This window comes from Stegostoma tigrinum, chromosome 17, assembly GCF_030684315.1.
Source record: "Stegostoma tigrinum isolate sSteTig4 chromosome 17, sSteTig4.hap1, whole genome shotgun sequence".
NCBI lineage: Eukaryota > Metazoa > Chordata > Chondrichthyes > Orectolobiformes > Stegostomatidae > Stegostoma > Stegostoma tigrinum.
Genome location: NC_081370.1, coordinates 42,001,046 through 42,027,187, shown reverse-complemented (window position 1 = coordinate 42,027,187; position 26,142 = coordinate 42,001,046). Strand labels below are relative to the sequence as shown.

At 38.9% G+C, this 26,142-nt stretch overlaps 1 protein-coding gene and 1 long non-coding RNA gene across 4 annotated transcripts in view; one reads left to right on the top strand and one right to left on the bottom strand.

The window, feature by feature from the left end:
* Nucleotides 1–26,142, top strand: part of LOC125459451 (doublecortin domain-containing protein 1-like) — a 484,037-nt gene that overhangs the window by 109,930 nt on the left and 347,965 nt on the right. For all 3 annotated transcript variants that reach the window (XM_059652117.1, XM_048545936.2, XM_059652115.1), the window contains exon 8: nucleotides 4,922–5,088. In XM_059652117.1, coding sequence (XP_059508100.1) covers nucleotides 4,922–5,088 — 167 coding nt within the window. The remainder of the gene's footprint in view (nucleotides 1–4,921; nucleotides 5,089–26,142) is intronic.
* The window catches only part of LOC125459453 (uncharacterized), a 48,098-nt gene that overhangs the window by 17,219 nt on the left and 4,737 nt on the right, over nucleotides 1–26,142 (bottom strand). The window lies entirely within an intron of this gene.

The window sequence follows — 26,142 nt, the reverse complement described above, 5'->3', positions numbered from 1 at the left end:
TGAGTTGAGCTTTGACAAAAGCGTTTAATACGCAATAATTCCCCTTAATTGGTGGCTCACTACTGCCCTGTGAGTTTTGCACTATGCTACTTGTCAAAAGTGTAAAAGATGGAGCAAGATGCTTCCAATACCACAAATCTTGCCAGAGCCCACATTGCGGAGAACCCTATAAGATGCTACCCCTAATATTTGCATATAACTGACAGTGAGCTATATTGAATGTTCTGCTGGATTCTTAAAAACCACATTACCCTGTCTCAAGTTATGGTCGATGATGGAGGCACTGTCTCATCAGTTCAAGATACCCTACCAGAGGCAACTTCCTGCTCTGCTGCCAACTGACTGTTAATGCTCTACTTGTTCGTGGGAACAGTTATTTCAGATGGCGGCAGGACAAAAAAAGTTGGCCCTACAGATTACGCTACTGTGCACAGGCTGTCGGTTGGGGTGGGGCATTGGGGGAAGGGTTCCCCCTGTCAAGAATAATCTGTACCAGATTGAGGAACTGGACACAGGGCAGGGTGTGTGACCAATGAGATTGACCCCTCTGCCCTTGCTTCCAATTCCTGCGGCTTGCCCCCCACCCCAACCTTCTCTGTGAAATAATCCTGGAAGGGGATATAATTTCACCCCGTAAATGACAACTATCTTTGCTGTGGTTGCTCTTCCATTCTGTGGGTCTGGGGATGTTGACCTCCTCTGTGGCACTGCCAAGTTCTGGAGCCTGCAGTTCCTTAGCCAGCAGCTTTTAACACTGTGACCCGGTCATTTGAGGTCGGAATACAGCTCAAAAGCTGATTGGGCACCACTGGCAGAAGATCCTGTCGGCTTTCACATTGTCACATCATGAGTTTCTCTCCTCTCGCCCCTGCCTGTTTCCAATGCTTATTTTAAGAGTCAGGTTTGTAATTGCCCACCCGGTTTTCACTGCTTCCACCTCAGTTCTCCTCCCGAGATGTCTGAAAGGCCATTGGGAGCCTGTAAAGGTGCAGCTTGTCTCAATTATTCAGATGCAGCCCAGGGATCAATTTCTATCAACCCTCCAGTCTTTTACTTCAAGAACATGTCATGTGTCCGAAATCTGCGCTGAAGAAGGAACCAGACTAATTTTTACCTCACAGACTGATAGAAGCTTGGATCGGAAATTGGCTTGCTGAAAGAAGACAGAGGGTGGTAGTTGATGGGAAATGTTCATCCTGGAGACCAGTTACTAGTGATGTACTGCAAAGGTCGGTGTTGGGTCCACTGCTGTTTGTCATTTTTATAAATGACCTGGATGAGGGCGTAAAAGGATGGGTTAGTAAGTTTGCGGACGACACCAAGGTCGGTGGAGTTGTGGACAGTGACGAAGGATGCTATAGGTTGCAGAGAGACATAGATAAGCTGCAGAGCTGGGCTGAGAGGTGGCAAATGGAGTTTAATGCAGACAAGTGTGAGGTGATGCACTTTGGTAGGAGTAACCAGAAGGCAAAGTACAGGGCTAATGGTAAGATTCTTAGTAGTGTAGATGAGCAGAGAGATCTCGGTGTCCATGTACACAGATCCTTGAAAGTTGCCACCCAGGTTGACAGGGCTGTTAAGAAGGCATACAGTGTTTTAGCTTTTATTAATAGAGGGATCGAGTTCCGGAACCAAGAGGTTATCGTGAAGCTGTACAAAACTCTGGTGCGGCCGCACTTGGAGTATTGTGTACAGTTCTGGTCACCACATTATAAAAAGGATGTGGAAGCTTTGGAAACGGTGCAGAGGAGATTTACTAGGATGTTGCCTGGTATGGAGGGAAGGTCTTACGAGGAAAGGCTGAAGGACTTGAGCCTGTTTTCATTAGAGAGAAGAAGGTTGAGAGGTAACTTAATTGAAACATATAAAATAATCAGAGGATTAGATAGGGTGGATAGGGAGAGCCTTTTTCCTAGGATGGTGATGGCGAGCACGAGGGGGCATAGCTTTAAATTGAGGGGTGAAAGATATAGGACAGATGTCAGAGGTAGTTTCTTTACTCAGAGAGTAGTAAGAGAATGGAACGCTTTGCCTGCAATGGTAGTAGATTCGCCAACTTTGGGTACATTTAAGTCATCATTTGATAAGCATATGGACGCACATGGAATAGTGTAAGTTAGATGGGCTTGAGATCGGTATGACAGGTCGGCACAACATCGAGGGCCGAAGGGCCTGTACTGTGCTGTAATGTTCTATGTTCTATGTTCTATTTTCTAGAAGCTCTTCATTCACACTGTTTAAACATTTAAGCTATTGCTGAAAAAATTGCTTCAGTAATAATGAAAGTAATTAAATAATTGTTAAAATGCACGTAGATCTGAATATATTCCTCCATAGAGCAATCAGAACACTGGAGAAAGTTTATGCAAAAATACTGTTGCTTGTTTTCTTAAGTAGCATCCCATATATGTACTCTGTTTAAAATGAAAGTACATTGAATTGCTTCCTTTAGCATAATAAGCATTCAGCAATTCTGTAAGCTTTTATTTTAATTACATAAGCTGCTATTGATTTATCAGAAGAGAAATGAATTTCATAGTTTTAAACTACCAAGTCTGTTTACAAAATTTTCAGATGGGTTAGTTTGAAGTTCTAAGAAATCTCCACATTTAAAAAGCTATTGAATCATACCACACCAATGTATTATTAGCTCCATTGGCACGGCAGTCAGGTTCAGGAACAGGTTAACATTTTGAGATGCTTGTATGTGTACAATGACCTTGTAATTTAGGTCAGTTAATACTCTAAATTGTTATGCTATACCCCAATGGCAGTTAAGAGATGAGGAAGCTGGGTGGTAGGGTAAGTAAGAGAGATAAAAATTTTGTAAAAGCCCAAGCACTCCCTATGACTAGGCCCCATTCAGAATCAGCGAGCGTATGATGAGTGCAGTGGTTTTGAATATCACCCTTAGCTCCCATGCTGTTTTGAGGCAGGACTGGAACATGGCAACTCTCTTATGTAGACACATAGCCTCTTCACTCTCAATTTAACCCTGCATCTGATGAGCCCGTTACTCCAAACTTGATTTCATGGAACAAGGAGTGGATATAGTTACAAATGATCAATGACAGTCCTTGAACTGAAGCAGCAAGCCATGAACGATTTACACATTTTGCTCCACTTGCTCAAGCAGAAGATCTGCCAGCATATTTAATGCATAACCGCTTCAACAATTTAAGACGGGAAAAAATGCACAAATCAAGCTACGTTCTTATAAGTAGCAAAGAATTACTTGATTGCGTGCCTACTGCCTATTTATTGACAGATAGCAAACCTCCGTCAGGCAGGCAAAGCTAAAGAACCCAGGTGCTGAACAGTGGCTGCAAAAAGAAGCATTTGAATTTTCTTTATGGTTGTACAAATATATTACCCGAAGTAATTTCTTTTATTTTCTCAGGAATAAAACCATGTTCCATTAGGTGCACTAACCAACAATAAAGAAAAATCAACATCATGTTCGAGATCTGTAATGCTGCTTACCCTTCAGGCTGGGCCTGTCAATTTAATGGGATCACTGCAAAAGCAAAACAGCTGTGAAAGATTGCTTTAAGTACAGCAATCGTGCACTTGTCATTCCATTCAGTGGTTAATGAAAAAAATTCCAAATTCAGATAGGCATCAATATTTAAGAAAACTGACTACTCTCGTCAGCACCTGAGGGACAATAAATGTGACGGGGAGCGTATAAACAAAAAGTCACAGCAGCTGTTGCCTTAATTTTGCCTGAGAAAGAGTGATCAGGATGACGTACTTCAGTGTTTAGACAGCTTTTTGAAAGCTCCATGTCGGTAAATGAGAGCTGCAACAAATCAATTCCTGAAAATGAGTATGAAAGAGTGGAAAAAGCAAATGTTGGAAAAATTCAGCAGGCCAGGCAGCATCTGTGGAGACAGAAGAGTTAAAATTTCAGGTCAATGATCTTTCAAGGTCAAAACCCTGAAATATTAGTGCTGTTTCTTTCTTCAATGCTGCCTGATGTGGTCAATACTTCCAGCATTTTCTGCCTTTTTAAAATGTTTTTTATATCGGGAGAGTTTTGCCTTTGAAAACACATGGAATTAAAAAAAACCTATTTAATATTGCTGATGCTCAAATTAGTGTATTTTTATTGAAACGCCATAGGAATTAAAATGGACTTATAAGATCTGTTTATGTACTTTGTGAAATTTAAAGTTGTAAATGCAATCGATTTTAATTAAATAATTTCACGTTAATCTGTGCCATGAATATGAATGTTATAATATTGGTAATTTGCAAGTTAATTATCATTTTTTAATGCTTAAATGCAACTTCATCATAAGTGCTTAAATAATCACAAAAACATTGACTGTAAATGACACTAGCTGCAGAGGCTAATTTCTGGATGGAAACGATAGTGCAATTCAGTACACTTGCAGTTCAGTTGCGTAAAGCTTCATAAAGGTCAGTGGGATATATCTGGCATTTTGCTCAATATCATCTATGACAATTGTAATTATTATACACATCTGCTCCCCTGGGCTCAAAATCACTTCAGAAAAGGGCTAATGCAAGTTTCAGAACAATGCAAGTTATGTTTCAGCAAGCCTTGCCTCAACTCATCTGTGATAAATGAGAAGATAAGGCAATCAGTGCACACCACGACACCGTGTGCAGTTAGTTAGGCACACTTCAAATCTATTCAGGTGTGCTTGGTAAGCTTCACAATTCCTACAGTTGGGGGCTGAGTGCATATGTATATATATCTTTTACACTTGGTGGTGACCACTAGGCATCTAGGAGTTGCTCCTGTCAGAGCTTCTTCAGGTCACATATGAATAATAGATACTGAGAATTAGGCCTAATTCTGAAAGCAGTGTAGCTTGTAGTTCAGGCTGGTGTCTGCAGCTGTGGGTCACAGTGGATATAAGGTCCTTTTTTTAATGCTGTTTTCCTGCAGTTCCATTGCTCGACAAGTGCCTGCAGAATTCCAGCACACCTCTCCGTGGACCTGTCTGGGTCTCTAAGGGGGAAGGGTTCATCCCATCAGGAGCTAGGACATACATCCAGGGAGTCCTATGGGCTATAAACCAAAAGCTGACGCCTGCAAGGAATTACAGTAAGCAGGTGAGATAAAACACTTTTAAAGAGGCTACTTTTTCAGTTGTATTTGTTATACTTATAGACAGTGATTGACACTTATGCCATTAAATATATGTGACATGTATTACATGTGTTCCAGTACCCAGTGGAGGCCAGAATACTTTTCACTGTGATCTCTGAGCCAACAATAATGATGCTAATTGTATCTGTCTTTCAGTGTAAGATGTCATGTGCCTAATCTTTCTGCGGCACACTGTGAAATGTTACAGCAATTCACACACTCGGGAATGCTGCGAATGCAAATATTTCATTCTCAGAAAAAATGACAGACCGCCCTTCCCCTTTTCTTCATGGCCATAGAGTTTCTTTTAAGTTATAGCAGAAATCTAAGTCTTTAAAGAGATATAGTTTTAAATGCGTTTATTGGAGAATTAACTCACACTTACACCAGTAGAGGAAGGAAAAACACTTCTAAAAGAATTTAGTAAGTAAAGCAAAATAAATAAAAGCTACTGATTGAATTACATTGAAAGAGCATGATGAATGATATTCCGAAAACCAACAGGACTACTTGAAATGTTTTAATGCTAATTCAACATGTAGATATGCATAAATCTTTTGAAGTTGGTTTGTGGAAATTGTATATGTAGATACAAATTGACAATTGATAATAAAAACAAGTTTCTGTGATTTCACTATGAGTCAGGTTCAGCTAAATTGTTGACTAAGTCAAATACCCTATTTGTCCACTTAATAACTTTGAACTCAGAAATTGAGACTTAAGCATAACAATCCATTTCCCAACACAACCACAAATCAGGCCCTTATACCTTCAACACCCCCAAGACACAGATATACACAGACACACAGACATACACAGACACACAGACATACACACACTTCTTCATTACTTATAAAATTAAGTTTAGAAAACTTAACACTTTCAGCCACTCTGGGCAGTAGCACCTAATTAGCATTCCCATTACATGGTTGTTTTGGTGGCAGGGATGCTGCAGCTGGAATGCTATTGTGCTCTATTCCTCTGTTTGGGGACAAACACTGCTGGGGAAGGAACGTGTGAAAAAGCCACACCATAGCGACTGAAAGAGGGAGGCAGTGTTTTCTGTAGGCTTCAAGCTGGGTAGCTGTCATTCACTGCTTCTGCACAGCTAAATAGCTCAAAAAAGAGAAGACAGAACCACCTTTCAATTTAAAGTCCATTCCTTCTTTTTTCTGTCCTTAACTTAACATTTTGTTTTTGCTTACATTTTTGAAGAATCAATCAAACAAAAATTCTGATGAATTGAGATATATATTTTTGCTCTTTGAATTCAGTTCAAAATTACGTCTTCAATTTATAAGTATATTCTGTCACATCTACAACTGTTGCTGATTATTAAATATTCATGGCACTCAATAGTGTTAGTGGGAAAGAGCCCTTGAACACTGTAATATGCCAGTTTCTCTGCAGGAGTATAATTCAACAGGTTCTGTACATTCATAGTCCATTCAACAGCTTGGAGAGCTTAATATTTCATCAAAAACAGTGGTGAAATGTTATATTGTTTAAAAATGTCAATTAGAAGTGTACATTTATTAGTTTCTTAAGTATTTCAGACAAAATTTCAGGAAGCAAAATATAATTGCTAAGTCTGGGTAACACTGCATGTCTCTTTTAATAATATTTATCTTCGCAATTGTCTGTAATTTTCTTCATCTTGTCACTCGACAAGTACAAACTTCGAGAAACTAAACCATTACAACAATGCTTAATGATTGTTTTTGTTACAATTGAGGTTTCCTTTTCCTCTTTCACAATATTAACTCATCTGCGCTACAGGCTTCCTTATTCAGTTCTGACTGTTCAGACATGGTGAAGACTAGAATTAGCATGGTACATTATACGTAACATTTTGCTTAAATTGATTTTTATTTTCTGACATTAAAATATTTATTAAACAATATCTCCTTCATGTATTCTCCATCCTGTGACTGTTATGAAGGCAGTGATGAATAAAGAGAAATAGCAGGAAAATCCTGCAAAGTTAAAAACCCTATAAATGAGCACCCACATTATGATCTGGTTTTGCATTGGGAAGTGCCATTCATTTATAAGAGCAATGGTATAAAAGATAAGCATAAAACTCTGTGTCTAAGGCAGCCAGAGCTTTCCTTGTTACGAAAATTGGGAAGACTTTGATCCTTTTTGTAGTTACACTGGTCTTCAGAAAATAGTGAGGTGAATTGCATTGAATTAATGTCGTTGTGTTTTCTGTTCTGAAATGATCTTCATTTTAGACTTGCTATGAACTTGATAGCACTTGACATATAATGTGACAGAATTGCCATATACTGTAATAGAACATTAATGTGACATCGAGCAGTTTAGATTATCTGCAACATCGCATTACACTTTAAACACTGGGCCCATATCAATGCTTAAAATGAAAATAAACCAAAGGTTTCAAAATGTGGCAGATGAAAAGTGAATACGCACATCAAAATAGAGAATGTTCATGGTTGTGTCAGAATGTTGTTCTTTCTAGTTTATCTCATAAATTGTATCCATAAAATGGAATCACTCCAACCAAATATTTCGATGTTATTTTAATTGACTCAATCTCATTTCACATATGGTTTTATGAACTATGATATTTAATTTATGTCGAAACATACATGGTTTTATATTTATACTTGTAAGTATATTGTTAATCCACATCTGTATTGCTTTGTTTTTAAGCATTTTTATGAGTAACTGCCATTTATTGGCTGAGGTTCATTGTGGCTAATAATTGTATCTGTATGCAGAATCATCCACCTACTTTCACCGTAAGGTAAAATCAAATTGTATAATTTCATTATTAGTGAAGAGTTTTGGAGTTTTACTGGAAATATTTACATGAGAGTTGCCCTACGTATTTACGTTTTTTCTTTGTTTAATAATTGCCAATTGTAAAGTGAACATTAAATCATCAAATGAAGTTTAGTTGAATAAAGGAGTTGGGATTGAATTGTGCAGAAAGTTATAAATCCATGAGAGGACTTTTTAAAAGATCTTTGCTGTTTTCTTATGTGACACCACTGATATAATTGCAGCCAACATAGAATAAATTACGGCATTAACATTTAGTTGGCATTCACAAACTGAGAAACCTAGTTATAGTAGGTATAGCCAGTCCATAGTAATGTTGCTTGCTGCATGAATCCTTAAAGGGTTATTTCAGTTTGGACTTGTAAGCTTGCACTTGTCAGTTTTACTGGATCACATGTAAGTGGTTGCCAAGAAATGTACCTAGAAGAATCTGAAATCATTGGCCAGCAGTCCTGCACACAAGGGATTCCTCAACCAATTTTCTATTCTCTGCTCATTTAAGTGATAGGGCACACTCTGACTTCAGTGTCAAAATGAGTGCTGAATGTTATGTTGTAATCCCAACACACATGCTGACTGTGCAATTTAAGTTCATGAAAACATGCTGTTAAATCTCACAAATATAAAGATCATTAGCATTATTTTGGAGTAATTTCTCAATATTTGTACAAAAACTGTACATTGTAGCTATGATGATAAATATGTATAGAAATGCATATGGTGCATGCATGAGCCAGGTAAAGCAGGTGGGTCCTAGGTTTGTTGGCAGTTTGGCTTAAGTCAGCACTCCCCAGCTGTGGCATAGGGAGAGCATTACAATCACCATTAGTGCCCTGAGCGAAGAACAGAAAAAAATGTGCCAGCATTTACTCATTGATTTACTATTTCTAATGGAAAGGAAGTGCAAGGGGATATTGGCTGCTGATTGAAAGTTGTTTGGCTGCATGTGGTAGAATAGCTTGTCAGCACTCAAATCACACAAGAGAAATGGCCACTGGTGTGATATAGTACAGGCGTTCTGCAAATGCTGGCCAGCCTGGGTCTGTGGATCTAGGCAGGAAAAGGAAATGGGGAAATATCTTTTCTTCTTTCATAATATTCAAAGATTAAAGAAAAATAATACCAATTATGAAATATTCACTGATTTGTCTCCTGTTATTTATGACTACATCGTCTTAACATGAATGATTGGACTTTAAAGAAATTTATTGTATGTAAAGTGCTCCAGAATCCTTTTAGAGACATGATTAGTGAACTGCAAGTTTTTGTTTCAAGATATATGAACAAGCAAAATCTTAGCTCACAAACTGTTTTTGAATATGCAAAGGAATTAATTGTTTCAGAAAGTTTATTGCAGACTAGCTATGGGTATCAACATTTTAGTAATATCAAGCTGAATGCTTTGCCTGTCATAAAACTATATTTGCATTTTGCCAATGAGACCATCATTGTTTTGAACTGTTATGTTACTGCGTTGCATTAGCAGTTTTTTAAACAGTTTAAGATAATGACATGTCAAATTGTGTTTGAAGATCTGTAAGCAAATATAATTTCTGAAGCAACTGAATTTCCTCAGGGCTTCCCCTGATTATCTTCTGACTTTGGTGGGCAATCTGTGGAAAGCCCAGTAAAAGAAAATGAAATAGCAAAGAGGGTTTCCCTGTGGAAATACAATCTCATGTTGTTTTGACTTGGCAATGACCATTAATCATGTATAAATTAATCTCACACAAATATGACAAGTTGAGATTGTGTGCTCAGGTCTGGAATGGGATTAAAATGCCACAATCTTCAGACTCAGAACTGAGAGCTCTGCTAACTGTGGCAAATTGAGATATGCTGTGAGTTCAGATTATCTCACAGCATAATTTTCAAATAAAATATTTTCAAACATCAATTAAGTTCATTATGAAAATGTCAACTAATACATTTTAAAGACAATTGTTATCAGAATATATGTAATACTGGTAAAGCATTATTGATTGTCCATTCCTAATTGCCCTGAGAGGATGGGAGTGAGGTTTTCCTTTAAACTGCCATTGTTTGGCACTCCTAAAGATAGTGTCAGGTGAGGAATTCTAGGATTTTGACCCAGCAATGATGTAACAACAGGGATGGATGTCTAAGGCAGGATAATGTGTGGCTCAAAGGGAGATTGGCAGATAAACATCACCGTAGTTAAAAGGAGAGTCCTTCATGGTAGCCTCAGCTGGTGCAAGTATTGTACCCACATAGTTGGAATCACTTTCAAACCAATTGAGTTAGCAGATAAAGGTGCCAGTAAGATGCTATTGTCCCTGTCCATCTTGGCACTTCAAGTAATGCATTGAGAAGGTACTGGTTAAAAACGCACTGAAACATTAAGCAGCTTTGCAGAATCATACTGAAAAGTTTTGAGGTTCAGCCCAATTGGTCATATAATTTTCAAGATTTGGGTGTTGTTGGCCAAACTAGCTCAATCTTAAATGCGCTTCTTGAACAGCTCTTTCGGTAGTTTTATGTAATTACATGCCTTCCTTGGTCACTTCAGAGATCAATAAGAATCAATCAGATTAATTGAGAATAGAGTTACACGTGTGGCCTTTAGACAAGATCATATTTCCCTAAAGTGTGATGGAGAATAAGATCATAAGACCATAATAGGAGTGGAAGTAAGGACATTTGGCCCATCAAGTCCACTCCGCCATTTAATCGTGGCTGATGGGCATTTCAGCTCCACTTCCCTGCACTCTCCCCGTAGCCCTTAATTCCTTGTGAGAATAAGTGGGTTTTTATACTGTGGTTATTTGTTATTGGTATCAGTTTTTAAAAAAAATGCTTTTATTGAAACTGGATTCAGATTTTGAAATTACCATTGACTGATTTGAATTCATGCTCTGTGTGTTACTAATCTAGTAACATAACCAATGCTCTATCACATTAATGCTTCATTATATTACATGTAATGATAACACTGACAGGAGCCATTGATTGATCCAGCATGCCAAGAAAAATCTGTAAAGGAAGTGGACATGTCAACATAACATAGCAATATAAGTACGAAATAATACCTTTACCCCTATTTGCAATTGTGCTCTAGTTACACCCTTGCTTTTCTCAATTTTTAGTTTATACACAGAAGCACAGCAAAAGTACGCTGGCATTGGATATGTGCCAAGAAATAATGAGTTGTCTGAAGGATGTAACAAAACTTCAATTTCTTGTGTGGGAGGGTGTAAAGGAAAAGGGCAAAATACGAACTTCTTAGAATCTAATCATTGTAGTGCCAGTTATTTTGCAAAGAAAAACAGAAATTGCTGTAAGAGCTTGGCAGGTCTGACAGCAGCTGTGCAGAGAAATCAGAGTTAATAGTTCCGGCCCAGTGACCCTTCTTCAGAACTTCAGAACCCGTTCTGAAGAAGGGCCACTACAGCAAAGACATTAACTCTGATTTCTGTCTGTAGATGCTACCAGATCTGCTGAGCTTTTACAGCAATTTTTGTTTTTTGTCTGTGCTTTCCAGAATTGATTAATTTCCAGTTGGGTTTAGTTCAGCTTCTGGGAGACCAACATCTGTCAGCTGCCTCCCAACCATTAAGGTTGCTTTGTGTTTCTTGCCTGCTACTCACACAAGGAGCTGGGTATAATCGTGTAATTACTGTCAACTTGTAGCTCTAGACTTGCATCATCCAAATTTAAACAGCACCAACGTAAAATCAGCTTTAATAGTTTTATTCAGCCATTATCCTTCCCTTTACATGAGAGCTACACCCCTGCGTCACACTCTGACTATTCATGACTGAAACATACGTGCATTACACAAGATATTTCTAAAATGCACCTGCTGTCTGAGGACTTGCTCAAATCGAGGAAAGATGGATGGACAATAGAACTGGGGACAGAGTCAGAAAATCCTCCATATTCTAGCAGAAACTCAACTGAATTTGCTTACAAAATTGAAATGACCATTGTAAAATGTCATGGTAACAAGTGCACACCAGGGAGACAGCCAGCAAAGCCAACCCACACAGTCCCATTCTTAAATGTTTATTAGCCAGCTAGCACCTCAAAAGCATTGTCAGCTCCCTGATGTACAGAGATGAGTTACAGCCTGTAACTGAAAAAGACAGAATGTTATTGCAAGAACAAGGAGATTCAATCACAAAGATGGTTCAGCAATGGAGCAAAGTGAAATAATTAAACTTACACACCCCATGTTCTACCAAATAGTTTTGAATTTTTGGTACAGTGTTGCAGTACATATGGTTCGATTTGTTTATTTTAATGTTTTCTGTATTAATATTGCAGTTTTATTAATGTTACATATTTATGTTGGGGGATGCACAGATTTTGGGGATAGTGCTGACATCAGCAAGGTTGTAATTACCCCTCCCCCACAACCATTTTGGGTTTAGCCGGCTTTTCTCTGTATTTGATTAAAACAGACTGGAAAAGGACATATTTCTTTACCTGTTACTTCCCAGTATTTACTTTACCTGTTACTTTACCTGTTTACCTGTTACTTCCCATTATTTTGTGTCAATGTGAATGGTAATGCGGTATTGAAGAATGTCGTCATAGTTGTGCTGTGTCAATTTGACCAAATCTGAACTTTGATCTCACCCTTCAGTTCTTTGATTGTATTTGTTTTATTCCATTTGGAAGACTGAACTTCAGGAAATCTATTCTTTGGTAAAATATACCACCGATTACTCAGAATTATCTAGACCTTAAAAGGGTAAGTTCTGAAGGCAGACTGCTTAAACTTAGCCTTAATTTTATTACGTTTAGAAGGCTAAGAGAGGCAATTTAATTGAGGTATTTTACTTGAGAGCTTTCAAGGCATTCTGTAGGAAAGATAGAGGGAATCTATTTCTTCAGGTGAGGAAATCTAGGATAACAAGGTAAAATCTGAAAATTAAAACTAGGTTATTTAGTTGTGAGATGAGGAAGCACTTTTTCATACAACCAATAAAGCAAATCAGGAACTAATTTCCCTGAAATGTTGTGAGTAATGCAACAGTTCAAATGTTCTGCACTGAGACTGATCCATTTCTGGTAGGGAAGATTTCTAAGCCCTTTTGTACAAAAGTAAGAAAATGCAGTTAAGGTACAAATTGGCCATAATCTAATGAATTGAATGATAACACAAGCTTGAAGACAGAATGCTCTATTCCTTTTACTATATTCTGTGGTTGATTGGCTCAGTGCAGACAGCTGTGATATGAGTTCTAACCAAGCCTACTCCCTCTTTATTTGATTGGAGTGAACTGTGCATGCTTATGACAACACACAACCATTTCAACATTTAAATGTGTAACTAATACTATGAAAGAATAAATATTCGCATTACAAACTTAAGTTGAAGTAGATTTGCATATTGTGAGTCAGGTTTGACATGGCACTGATGTTAAACAAAATTAGTCTGAGGGTCCCATTTACATTAATTTTCCTTAAAGTCAGCTGGCCGGTGCACAGTGTTAACACTGTAAATGTAGCATCACCAGGAAAAGTATACTGCTTCATAACTTGCAACATGGACACAATTTATGTAAATCTCACAAAATAGATTTTTGAATAAAATAATGTTCTCCTAATTATAGAGTTATGGAAAATGGGTAACATTTAATTTCAGTTTGAATATTCTAAGGGAAGAGGAAAAAGAAGCTCAAGACAACAAAGTGTGGAGCTGGATGAACACAGCAGGCCAAGCAGCATCTCAGGAGCACAAAAGCTGATGTTTCGGGCCTAGACCCTTCATCAGAGAGGGGGCTGGGGAGAGGGTTCTGGAATAAATAGGGAGAGAGGTTGGAGGCGGACCGAAGATGGATAGAGGAGAAGATAGGTGGAGAGGAGAGTATAGGTGGGGAGGTGGGGAGGGGATAGGTCAGTCCGGGGAGGATGGACAGGTCAAGGAGGCGGGATGAGGTTGGTGGGTGAGAAATGGAGGTGCAGCTTGAAGTGGGAGGAGGGGATAGGTGACAGAAAAAGAATTTCGCCTATTTTGAAACTAATGCCCAATCGAAGAATCCACAGTCCCCTTCCTCAAGTCTTCTGGCAAAGTAATCAAGAAGTTTAGCTTGGGAGCAACAGTGGATTGAGGCACCCACAATCCAGAGATGGTACATGAAAATTTTCCCCTGAGAACATAGCTGGGGCTAAGGCCAGTTAAACGTAATTTCTTGAAGATTATGGCTTACTTATAGTTGTTTATCTATAAAAGTAAATGCAAGATGGGACAAGAATATTCTCGGGGGAATAAACTTAATTGCCTGGCATATGTGGATACGAACAATATTGTTAAAGCCATCATATTTTCTTTGTTTATTCTATAATAAGTCGCATAACTTTATTGTGTAATGACAAGTTAACTCGAGATATATTTCAATGGGTTAAAATTGGGTGTTTGGATTTCTCAATGAACGTTAATGGTTTCTACCTGGATTGTAACAATATCTAAGATAATGGGAACTGCAGATACTGGAGAATCCAAGATAATAAAGTGTGAAGCTGGATGAACACAGCAGGCCAAGCAGCTCCTGAGATGCTGCTTGGCCTGCTGTGTTCATCCAGCTTCACACTTTGTTATCTTGTAACAATATCTAATTCCCGTTGAAAGCCACTATTGAATCCACCTCCACTACCAGGACATGCAACCAAGGTCATGATAACTTGTTGAGTAAGAATAAATCTGATCTGTTCTCTCATCTTTTTGCCTTAAGTCTGTGTCCACTGACTAACGAATCACCCAGTACTGAAAACAGTTTGTGTTTAGGAACTGTTTTACAGCCAAATAAGAATGGTGAGAACATTCATGGTAGAGTTCTGCTTGTTCTTACCTGCAATTATACCATGATCCTATTGTCATATCAGATTATTGATTTACACGAAGCACCCATCTGATGGTCCCTTTTGCAGAGTTATTGTCACATGATTCTTCTTAAGGGGAGGTGAGAATTGTGCCACTTTCTCAGTCACACCTTTTCTGTTTGCAATGTTATAAATCAGTGTGTTCTAAGTGATGCCTGGAGATTTCCTCATTGAGCTATACAATCAATCCACAAAATAAAGTCAGTTTCATAACAGGCAGATGATAATTACTGGTAAGGTGGTTAAGGTAAGAATCTATCCCTGTTAAAAATAACACAATTTGTTTTTAATTTTATTTAATGATATTGCAAATTTCTTTTTGTTCAATGCTTACTTTGTTGTCATGAACTATGGAGAACTGCAAGAATATAACATCCCCCTTTAATTCTGTTACATAATGCAATTGGCCTTTGTAACATTCCCCATCAGTGAAAGCAAATTGATTCCCCAAGGAAAGGGTATAATTGGCACAAATCAGTTTTTGGTTTGTCATCTGACCAAAAATGCAACAGCTCCAAACTTTTCTCAATTAATATTATCACTTCATTTTCTGAGCTGTTTCTATTGTTTTATAGCTTTTGCTTTGCACTGAAAATCATTCTCTTACTGAGATGATTGACAGGCACTTTGCTAAAATGCTTCTATTAATGGCAATTGAGGGCCAGGAACTGAATGCGGTGACCAGCTGGTTTGTCACTCTTGTGAAGTTTTAATTCTTTACTTATTGGTATCTGTCCATAATGACTGTAACTGGGATTTGGTGAGAAACTCTGGAGGCATATAAAGTCAGCAGATTTCTAACAATTTACAGTCTTCTACTGTCGTTCTTCACACTTTTGCCTATTGCCTTTTGCGTTAATAGAACAATGATATTTTGCAATTTTTAAAATCTATTTTTGGGTTGTCAGTGTTGCTGGTAATGCCAACATTTATTGGCAATCACCAACAGCCCCTGAGAAATTAGTGATGAGCCATCTTCTTGAACTACCACATTTGGTGTGGGTATGACTTTGGGAGTGACTCCCAAGATTTTGACTCAGGAACGTGAAAGAATGACTATATAGTTCCAATCAGGATGATGAGTGATCAGTTTGCCAGTAGAGTTATTGCTATGGATGCAACAGCGATCGCACGTAGCCCCATCCACCAGGATATCCATGTCCCTGTTAACAAAGTGAAGTACCAAGTTCACTCTGTCCCATTTGTCTGGGGCAATTGTCTCAAATCATGCACCTGTTTGGCTGCATGGCTGGGTTTGAAAGATGGCATCGATGCTAGGAATCCCAGATTGTCCCGGCAGTGGCCAATAATTCCACTTATGGTGCATGGGAGAACATGACACGGGGTGCATGGTACATAAGAAATGAGGCTAGTCAGGGAAGATAGTCGGAGAAAACCCACGAACTTTGTCTGTTTAGGTGGTAGTGTGCGTTTGGAAGGTGCTGATGAAGGAGCCTTGGTGTCAATGTGCAAAGAGCAGTAGATGGTACACATAGCTGTGGTAATAACTTTGAAGGAAAGCTCTGTCTTTGGGTTATTCGGATGGCTATAGATTGACAAGATTTGCGAGGTTCTCCACAATCATTTGAGGTTACTTTCCCTGTTTTAAGTTGTTCTCCCACATATTTATGTTTTTGATCCTTGAAGTTCTCCACCAATTTAAATATTAATAATATGATGCTGATGCGGAAATGTAACTTGGCAAAGTGTTAGATGAGACAAACATCTTATCTGACATATTGCAAATATTTCAATGCATCTTTTTATTGACGTTGCTTAGAATTGTAATTTCATTCCTCCAATGTTGTGAACTCGATTTAAAACTACAAAAAGAAAGAAAGTTCTGAAATTCTGTCACTGCTGAGAGCCTCTGGCAATGCTAACAGAAATCTGAAGAATTTCCAGAGAATGAAACTTAGAGACAGTAAGAACTGCTGATTGGAGTCAGAGATAACAGTGTGGAGCTGGAGGAACACAGCAGGCTAGGCAGCATCAGAGGAGCAGGAAAATTGACGTTTTGGGTTGGGACTCTTCTTCAGAAACAGGGGAGGGGGAAGGGAGCTCTAAAATAAATAGAGGGAGGAGAGGTGGAGCTGGGGAAAGTAGGCTGGATGGTGATAGGTGGGTGCAGGTAGCCAATGGCGGGGATTGGTCAGTGAGGTGGGAGGAGCGGATGGGTGGGAGAGAAGATGGACCGGTTGTGTCAGGTCAATGAGGCAGGGATGAGAGGGAAGGTTGGTCATGGGATGAGGCTGGGGGTGGGGAGATTTTGAAATGGGTAAAGTCCATATTGGGACCATTGGGCTGTAGGCTTTCAAGCTGGGATATGAGGTGCTGTTCCTCCAGTTTGCAGGTTGTGTCATTATGACACTGGAAGAGGCCCAGGATGCACATGTTGCCCAGGGATTGAGGAGGGGAGTTACAATGATTCGCAACTGGAAAGTGTTGTTGTTTGTTGCGGGTGGTTTGTTCTAGATGTAGGGATGTGGTAAAACCTAATGTCTACGACATTGGCTGTATCCACTGCTATAAAGTCAGCGACAAATCTGCTGCAGCTGTTTCTGGAAGTCGCAACAGGGTTAAACATCAGTCAGGACATTACCGGACTGTCGTGAAGGTTTCAGTGCCTTTAAAGGCAAGGATCCTGCCTCCAGGAACAGTTAGTCAATCAAAGGGCCAGTGGATCTTCTGTTCCAGCAGCACCATTGGGAGTATTGGCCACTGCTGGGTCTGCAGCAGGGTGTGGACTGACAGTCTTGGATGAAGACTAATAAGTAGTTTGGGCCTACTGTGGCAATGCAGAGTGGACCCAGTACTACCTTTCAAAGGGGAGGGACTTACCACTGAAGGGACCCTCTGGGGGTCATAAGGTGTATTCTTTGGGAAGGCATCCAGGAGGTTGAGAACTTTCCTGAAGGCCACACCATGCAGTATACATCAGGTCCTGACCTCACTACCGCCGATAGAATACCAACCAGCCGTGGCAGAATGATGCTGAAATGTGACCTCCTCTCTTAGACAGTTCCTCATGGTAGAGAATGACTTCCAAGCTAAAAATGAACTCTCAGGTGACTGAACAGTCCAATGCACGGCTAGCCTTTTCTGCCACAGGTGGGGTCTACTGGTGGTTGTGCTCCTTTCCATGTCAATGATTGACTTTAAATTGCTGTTGGCAATGAGGCTTAATGTGTTTAAATCCTTCCAAGATACCATCCCTCCACTTTGAGCTGTTTTAGGCCAGGGTCTCCTAGGTGTTGATCAGTGTTACATTTGTTAAAGGACGCTTTCAGAGTGTCCTTGAGGTGTATCTTTGTCCTGCTGGAGAGAACTTACTGTGCCATCACTCTGAGCAGAGTGTTTGTTTTGTGAGTATTGTACCAGGCATGTAGATGATGTGGCAAGCCCAGTGGAAGTGACTGAACTTGATTGATGTTTTGATGCTGGGAATATTGGCTTGAGTGAGAACACCGACAACGATACTTCCACCCTGCTAATTGATTTTCAGGATCTTGCACTGGGAACACTGATGGTATTTCTTCAGGGTTTTGAGGTTCCTGCTATATACTGTATCACTGCTCTGATATACTGAACGTGGTTTCGACCTAATTTTTAATGTCTGCCCTTATTGTCAATGTGCTCTCAAGATATGGAAAATGGCCCATGTTATTCCAAGGCCTCATCATGGATTTTGATAACTGGTGGCGGAGGTGGAAGTGGGGTTGGGGGCAGTGCAATGTGTCATGGCGGGTTGTTGGAGGACTTTAGTTTTACGAATCTTACAAAATTTTCCAAACCGTGCACTCAGAAATATCATTTAGTTGGCTGATTAAGTACATCAGCGGGAAGATCAACCTTCCTTGCCCTGAGAGTCAGATTAGCAATAGGCAATCTGACTTTGTTCTCCCTCATGGATCTATAACGCTGATGACTTCCATCCTTTTTTTATTTCAGTCATGAGATGTGGGTGTTGCTGACTGAGCTAGTATTTTATTGCCTGCCCCTGTTGCCTTAAGAAGGTAGAGGTGATCTGTTTTCTTCAACCACTGATACCCCAGTGAGACCATGAGACCCAGTGTGCCATTAGGGAGAGAATTCCAAGATTTTGATACAGCAACACTGAAGGAATGGCAAATATATTTCCAAGGCAGGGTTGTGAGTGGCTTGGAAAGCAGCTTGTGATTGGTGGTGGTATTCCCATGTATTGGTTGCCTTTGTCCTAGTGGTGGTCTTGGGTCTGGAATTGCTGTCTAAGGATGTTTGGTGAATTTCGGTAATGCATTTGGTAGGTGTTGCACATCGCTGCTACTGAGCGTCAGTGATGGAGAGTATGCATGGGTGTGGATGTGGTACCAGTCAAGCAGGCTGCTTTGTACTAGGTGGTGCCAAGCTTCTTGTGTGTTGTTGGAGCTGCACGCAGCCAGGTAAGTGGGTAGTGTTCCATCACAGTCCTGATTTATGCCTTGTAGATGGTGTGCAGGTTTTGGGGAGTCATGAGGTGAGTTACTTGCTGCAGCGTTTCTGGTCTCAGACCTGCTGTTGGAGCCACTGTATTCATAGTGTGAGCTCAACTTGGTTTTAGGTGATGGCAATGCCTAGGATGTTGTAAGTGGGTGGTTCAGTGATGGTAACATCATTGAATATCAAAGGATGATGGTTCCATTGTCTCTAGTTAGAAATGGTCATTGCCTGGGGGTTGGAGAGCGGTATTTAAATCCTGCTCATGGTCTCCTGGCGTCATCCTGTTGAGCAGGGGAGTAATAACTTATTTTTTTCAACAAACTCTTCTCTAGGTTTTTGTACTTTGTTGAATTGTTTTACAGCGATCATGGAGGGTAGCTGCATCATATAACAGATAAGATGCTTTCCTATTTTAATACCACCAGCCTCATATTTTAAGCTGACATTATTCCAAAAGCGTAAGTCGGGGCGAAGCCTTCTTGTCACACTGGATCGACGAAAGTATCACTTCACAAAAGACTTGTGCTATTTATACTATAATTTATTGCAACTAGGTTCCTGCGTTTTCTTAAATATACAAGTAGGGATCCATCTCTTCTGATAGACGTGGTACAAATATCTGTGTTTGCTCCTCGAGAAAGTTGGAAGCAGTTAACAGAAAATGACATTAAAATAAATATTGACAACTCCACTGAATTTTATGGAAATGTCAAATGTAGACAATATTGAAGTTGTGAAGCTATTCCCTCCTCTGCTCAGTTAAGGGATGAACATATGCTGTGTTAGATTTAGGCTATTTTTACATTATACTTTTTTATACCCTGAAGAGTAAACACATCCTAAGTTGGGAGGAAAAGAAAACTTTGTCATTAATGTACATTCATTTATCAATGAGAATTAGAGGAACTTTAGGCGTTATCAAGAGCAGAAGCAGACAATAAGAGTCCACATATTGAGCATTGGTTTGAAGCAGCAACAACTTGACACCAATGTTAACTTTTCGTATAAATGTGCCTTAAATACTCAGGAATCCAAATTGTACAGGGTTGAGAAAAAAATTAGTACAACACGGTGAAAATTAAAAGCCTCATTCTGGATCTGAAATGGATGCTGTGGATGGATCAAACCTAACATCAGTTAAATGAAGTGAAAATTGTATTCTTGTCTTGATGGAGATGAAAATGGATTTCTGCTGATGAAATGGATATACTTGTCACTTTTTAAAAATGCTGTTAGCAATTTGCTTCACCAACAAAAGTGCAAATTCCATATGATAGTAGACTTGAGATCTGAGCAACCAATAAAAGCTTCAATAATGTCTGCTTCATTACACTTATAATAAAAGGCTATAGATTCACACAACATAAACGTAAGCACATGTTGGGATGCTTCGAGGGCAGGTTTCTGTTGACTCTAGTACAACATTGCCACCTTGAGGCACAGTGCAGTATTGTTCATAGCTTTCTAATGCAATTCTAGTTGGAAACAGCAGGGAAAATTCCCTGATACTGAACTTCAGGGACTCTTACGTTCTTACAGGGAGTGTGGGATCAAAGAATTAATTCTGGTGTGCCTACTGAGCCCAGAACGGACTATTAGCAAAAATGGAGGGTGTACAATTAATATTCACTATCATCAGGAATGAGATTACTCACTTAATTCAAGATGATTAACAACATCTGTTAATATAACTACTAAGAGTGAAGCACACCATAAAACTAATAAGCCATTCTGTCCCTTGTCCCCATCAACTGAATCATGGTTGATTAACATGATCACCACATCTCTCTATACCATTCCAACCTTGGTGCCTAAGAGTTGCTAATCATGGTTTGTCACATGATATCTGGGCAGAGAAATGTGATGAGAAAGTTCCAGAACTACATCGTTCAGCATTAAGATTGATTGACTGTTGCTGTTATCCAGCACTACACCAGCATCCTCGCCAACTGAGTTAACCAAGCCCTTTATCATTTTCCTCTATGTATGCTATGCTCATTTTTTTATTTCTCAATCCTCGAGTTTGGATTTCCAAGTATTTGGGGTGAATTTATACTGGAAGTTAACATTGGTATGAAGTTGTGGTTGCTTCAACTGATTTTTCAACTTGTGAACAATGGGTTGCCTGCTTCTTTCTCATCAACCAATGACTTTCCTCTTGCTCTCTCAGTGGCAGAGAGTCCCAGATTTCAATTAAACTTTCAAGTGAGCAAATGCTTTCTGATTTGAACTGATGTCGCCTTATGCCCACTTGAAGATACTGCATAATTTCCAAGCTCATTTTCTTGATTTCCTTGTGCACCAGGTTAGATTCATGGTTCTTCAAAGATCATAATGTTAAATGACATTTTCTAATTTGTTTCAAAATTGGTATACTATAATGAATTAATACTTGTTTTAAGCTTATTTTCTGCTACACTGTAGTTTATAGTAAAAGTGATCACTGCACTATAGACGAAAGGAATTGAAAATAAATTATTTAGCAAAATAAAAGTTATATTATTTACTGGCTATCTGCCCTGAAAAGTATTGATTGCAGCTTTTCATTTAAAAGGAGAGAATATTCTGGTCCATAGAACTAACTACAACTGGCATCAGTGTGCCCCTGACCCCCATTAATGTTGATTGGAGGCTTTTATGCATAGCAAGTTGGTCTGCATCACACATCAGGTTTAACTCCACGATCTTATATTCACAGTATGGAACTGCATGTACAGTGTGCTAAGCATAGTTTAATGGAGTGACCATGTTATAGCCCTATCTGCAACTTGCATTGATTCAAAGTGTGGCTTTCCTGTTGATGACAAGTGCCTATTACACATTGCTGACTGATATGACTGTTCAGTGCCTCAACTGGCTATTGACGGGACTCACTCAAATAGGGCAGTTGGATTTTAGTACACAACGCACACATAGGTCGAGTTTAGAATCATCTTTTGCCAGCTTTGTAATACAGCTGTTTAAACCTAATATATGCTTTGCTTTCTCTCAGTAGCACCTTCTTCTGTTTCAATTATGCAGTATTCACTTTTGCATGAAAAGATGAAATGGCCTCTGCCTGAATTACTTCCTCCAGGAAAATATTCAATTTTTAATATTGAATTCTCCTTGCAAAAGGCATTTTGCATGCTTGCCCTCATTGCTCAGTCCTCTGATTATAGGAGTTGGGACATTATGTAGAGTTTGCACAGGATATTGATGAGGTCTCTTCAGAATACCATGTCCAGTTCTGGATGCCCAGTTACAGGAAGGATATTATAAAGTTGGAGATGCTTCAGAAGAGATTTACTAGGATGTTGCCAGGTATGGAAGGTTTGAGTTAAAAGGAAGGGCTGGAGAGACTGAGACTTTTTTTATTGGAGTGCATGAGGTTGAGAGGTGACCTGATAGAAGTTTATAAAATAATGGGAGGTACAGATAGAGTTGACGGGAGTTGTATTTTTCCTAAGATGGGGAATCTCAAGACTAGGGGACACATTTTAAAGGTGAGAGGAGAGAGATTTGAAAAATATATATAAGAGGCAAATATTTTACACAGAGAGTGTTTGTGTGTGGAAATAACTACCTGATGAAGTGATGGATGTGCATTCAATCACACATTTAAAAGACATTTGGAAGGATATATGTATAAGAAAGGTTTGGAGGGATATGGGCCTGGAGCAGTTTAGGGACTAGTTTAGTTTGGGATTATTTTTGGCATGGGCTGGTTGGACCAAAGGGTCTGTTTCCGTGCTGTATAAATCTATGACTCTTTGACTCTGTAATGCCTTTACTCACTCTCGTTGTGACAATTTAAAATTGATTAACTCTCATTGCTCTTTCCCCTATTCAGTGGAAATTACTTTGCCTAATTTGTTTCTAATAAAACTGTTCATAATTACAAACAAAGTTCTATTTAATCTCCTTGGAGCATTTTCTGTCCCAGTGAAAATAGTCTCAATAAATCAAGCCTTCTCTCATAAATTTAGCTTCCCATTCCTAGTGATTGTATGCTGCGCACATTCTATGGCTGTAAGCCTTTCTTTATGGAGTGCCTGAAACTGTTCATAATATTCTAATAATGACCTAAGCACCATCTTGGACACATTTATTGATGTCTTTGCTCTGGCAGACTATAAGATTCATATTTCCTTTGCTGATTTTTACAGGTTCTATCTACTGTATTTGTCTGAGATGGCAAACAGTAAGGTTCATATAGTAAATTCCTTCCAGTTTGCGGATATGTTTTCCCAAGGAGTTACAAATCATTTAGCTCAGAGTGTTGAGTAGTTGAAGAGAGAGAGGCTTTCTCTTCAACACATGCTTCAGTAGACATGTAGTGTAAGATATCTTTGACGTATGTGTTAAGGTTAATTTCATGAATGACAAAAATGGGGCTCTGTATCATGGGATACATGAATGGTTATGAAGCAGTTTTAGAGGGAAGCCTTCTATAATAAACCCTTTCTTGGGTTGCATTGAACAAACTGCCAATGAAATGCTGGTACAACTTCGTAATTCCAAACATTTGTGGAACTCAAACTCTGTCATAGCCCTGTAAATCTCTAGTTATGTAACTTCATGTTAGTGGTGCTGCTGTCAAGAGTTTGAAATTTATCTATCTGTAATTATGTCATTCTTGTACTTTTGTTTGTAATTTCTTTATACCTCTATCTTTTCTAAGGTCATTTGGTATATTTTTCTACATGATCCCTGAAGCCAAAACCTGAGGGGTTTGATGTCTGAAGTACTGGGAGTAAATTTTTATGGAGTGTGGCAGGGATCGTTTCCCCTTCTTCTGGCATATCTTTGGCTGTTTCTCTGGATTGTCCTCCATTCCATATGCTAGTGGGAAAACCTGCCTTGGAAGACCTCCACAGTAGCTCCCTACCCCCCTAATATTTACAAAGGAATTCCAAAAACATTGGGAAGAATCAGCTATGCAATCCAACTCTTTAAAATTCACCATGCTTTAACCAAGTTTACGATGTGCCCAGTAGCATCCAGCGATTGTAATATATTCATTTTGTTTTACTCTGGGTCAAGTGAGAATTTGTACACTTGTTGTAATAATACCAATTTATTTCCTTAGTTGGTATATCATTGAACCTAGAAAGAGAGACGTGGACTAAACTGATGTTTTAAAAGGGACTTTTCGTGCTGGAAAAATAAAGAACTGTTTTTAGGATGAATTTAGGCTTATTCAGCTCTTAAAAATGCCAGAGAAGAAAGATTTAGGGCCATCATGCCTTTTGTGTGCATTCCAGTGAAAGCTGAAAAGTCATGAAGGGAACTCTTTACATGTACATGTTGGCTCAGTTCAATTGATATCACTATTGCATCTGAATTAGAAAGTTATGGTTTCAAGTAGGACATAATCTTCAGGATATCATTCAGGATATGCTGCTTTGCCAGGGAGTATTGGGTGAGATGTTTAATCAAAATCCTATTTCTATAGACGGATGCTAAAAATTCTAAACCATTATTTGAAGAAGGAAAATTAGCTCCTCTGTTGTTTTAGCAATAACATCTTATCTAAAGAAAATGACCAAAAGAAAAGATTTGGATTAATATAGTCTTTCATCTCATTGCTGTTTGCAGGACTTTGCTGTGTGCAAAATGGCTGCTACTTTTACATTTTTTGACAATGATCTTTTATTAATTGTCAACTTATGACAATAATTTTTGCGGATGTAAGTCTTTGGAACATCCTGAGAGGCATGATAAAGAGTCATATCATTGGAAGTTTTGTCTTTACTAAGCTATAAAATTGAATTAAAGAAATTCTCTGTAGCATTATTGCATCAAGCAACTTTTTTGTGATTAACATAGCCTCTAATTTGGCACAGCTGCTAATGCGGTACAGAAATAAATTAGCAGCTGTAGTGTAAATGGAGATTTAGTGAACCCTATTGACCTCAAGTAAATAAATGTAAGTGCGTATTCTGCCACTAATGTTGAGGATTTGCAATGTGCTCATTATATGATGTTGACATTTAGTGCAACAGCCAGTGTTTTAAAGTATATTAACTATATATGTACAAGTTGAATAATAAGTGACTGATGGTTTGCAAGAGCCAAATATACATCTGGTATGAATGCCTTGTAAAGGATATGTCTGTCAGTTCATAAATCCAATTTATGGGTTTGAGTAGATAAGAAGTGAATGAAAACGAAACAATAGGTTCTTAATTTCTTTTAATTTAGTTCATAGTTGTAAAAATAATAAATACCTGGAAAATGTAGCAAAATCTTTTTGATGTTCCACAAAACCCAAGTGTATGTTTTTACTTTCTTTGAATTTACACAGGTATATGTGCTGTCAGATTAGTGCAGAGACTTTGAGTGTGGGAGAGGAGTGGGGGAAGGGTGGGCGGGGTTGTCACAATAATGGAAGTGTGGGTTTGACAGTTCTGCCTGAACAGCTTCAACACCCACAGGTATTATTCATGTGACAACAATCACAAAGCGTCCCCTTGTCAAACCGAGGGGCACGCTGACCATAGCGTTCCATCTTCACCTGACATGCCGCCTATTTTGTGACAGCCTTGCAGTGCTTTACTCTTGCATCTGAAACTCCCACACTTCATTTTTAGGGTGGGGTGATGAGTGGACAGAGATATGGTTGATTTTGCAGATTTCCAACTGCTTTTGTCTGCGCAGTAGGATAAGAGAAAGACCTTTTGTAGGACATGTTGTGTTTTTTTTGCTCCTTCAATGGTGTTTTCTTTGACTGTCAGTATGAAATATAGATGATAAAATGAATCCTTTTAATCATTTGTAGTCTGTCTGCATTTTATTGGTTTGTACTCTCTCCTTTCACCCTGTCTATAGAATGTTAAATATACTATAGTAAAATAGTTCCCCTCCATATTATAGATCTTTAATAGATTACATGCTTTAGATCCCTGTTTTCTTAT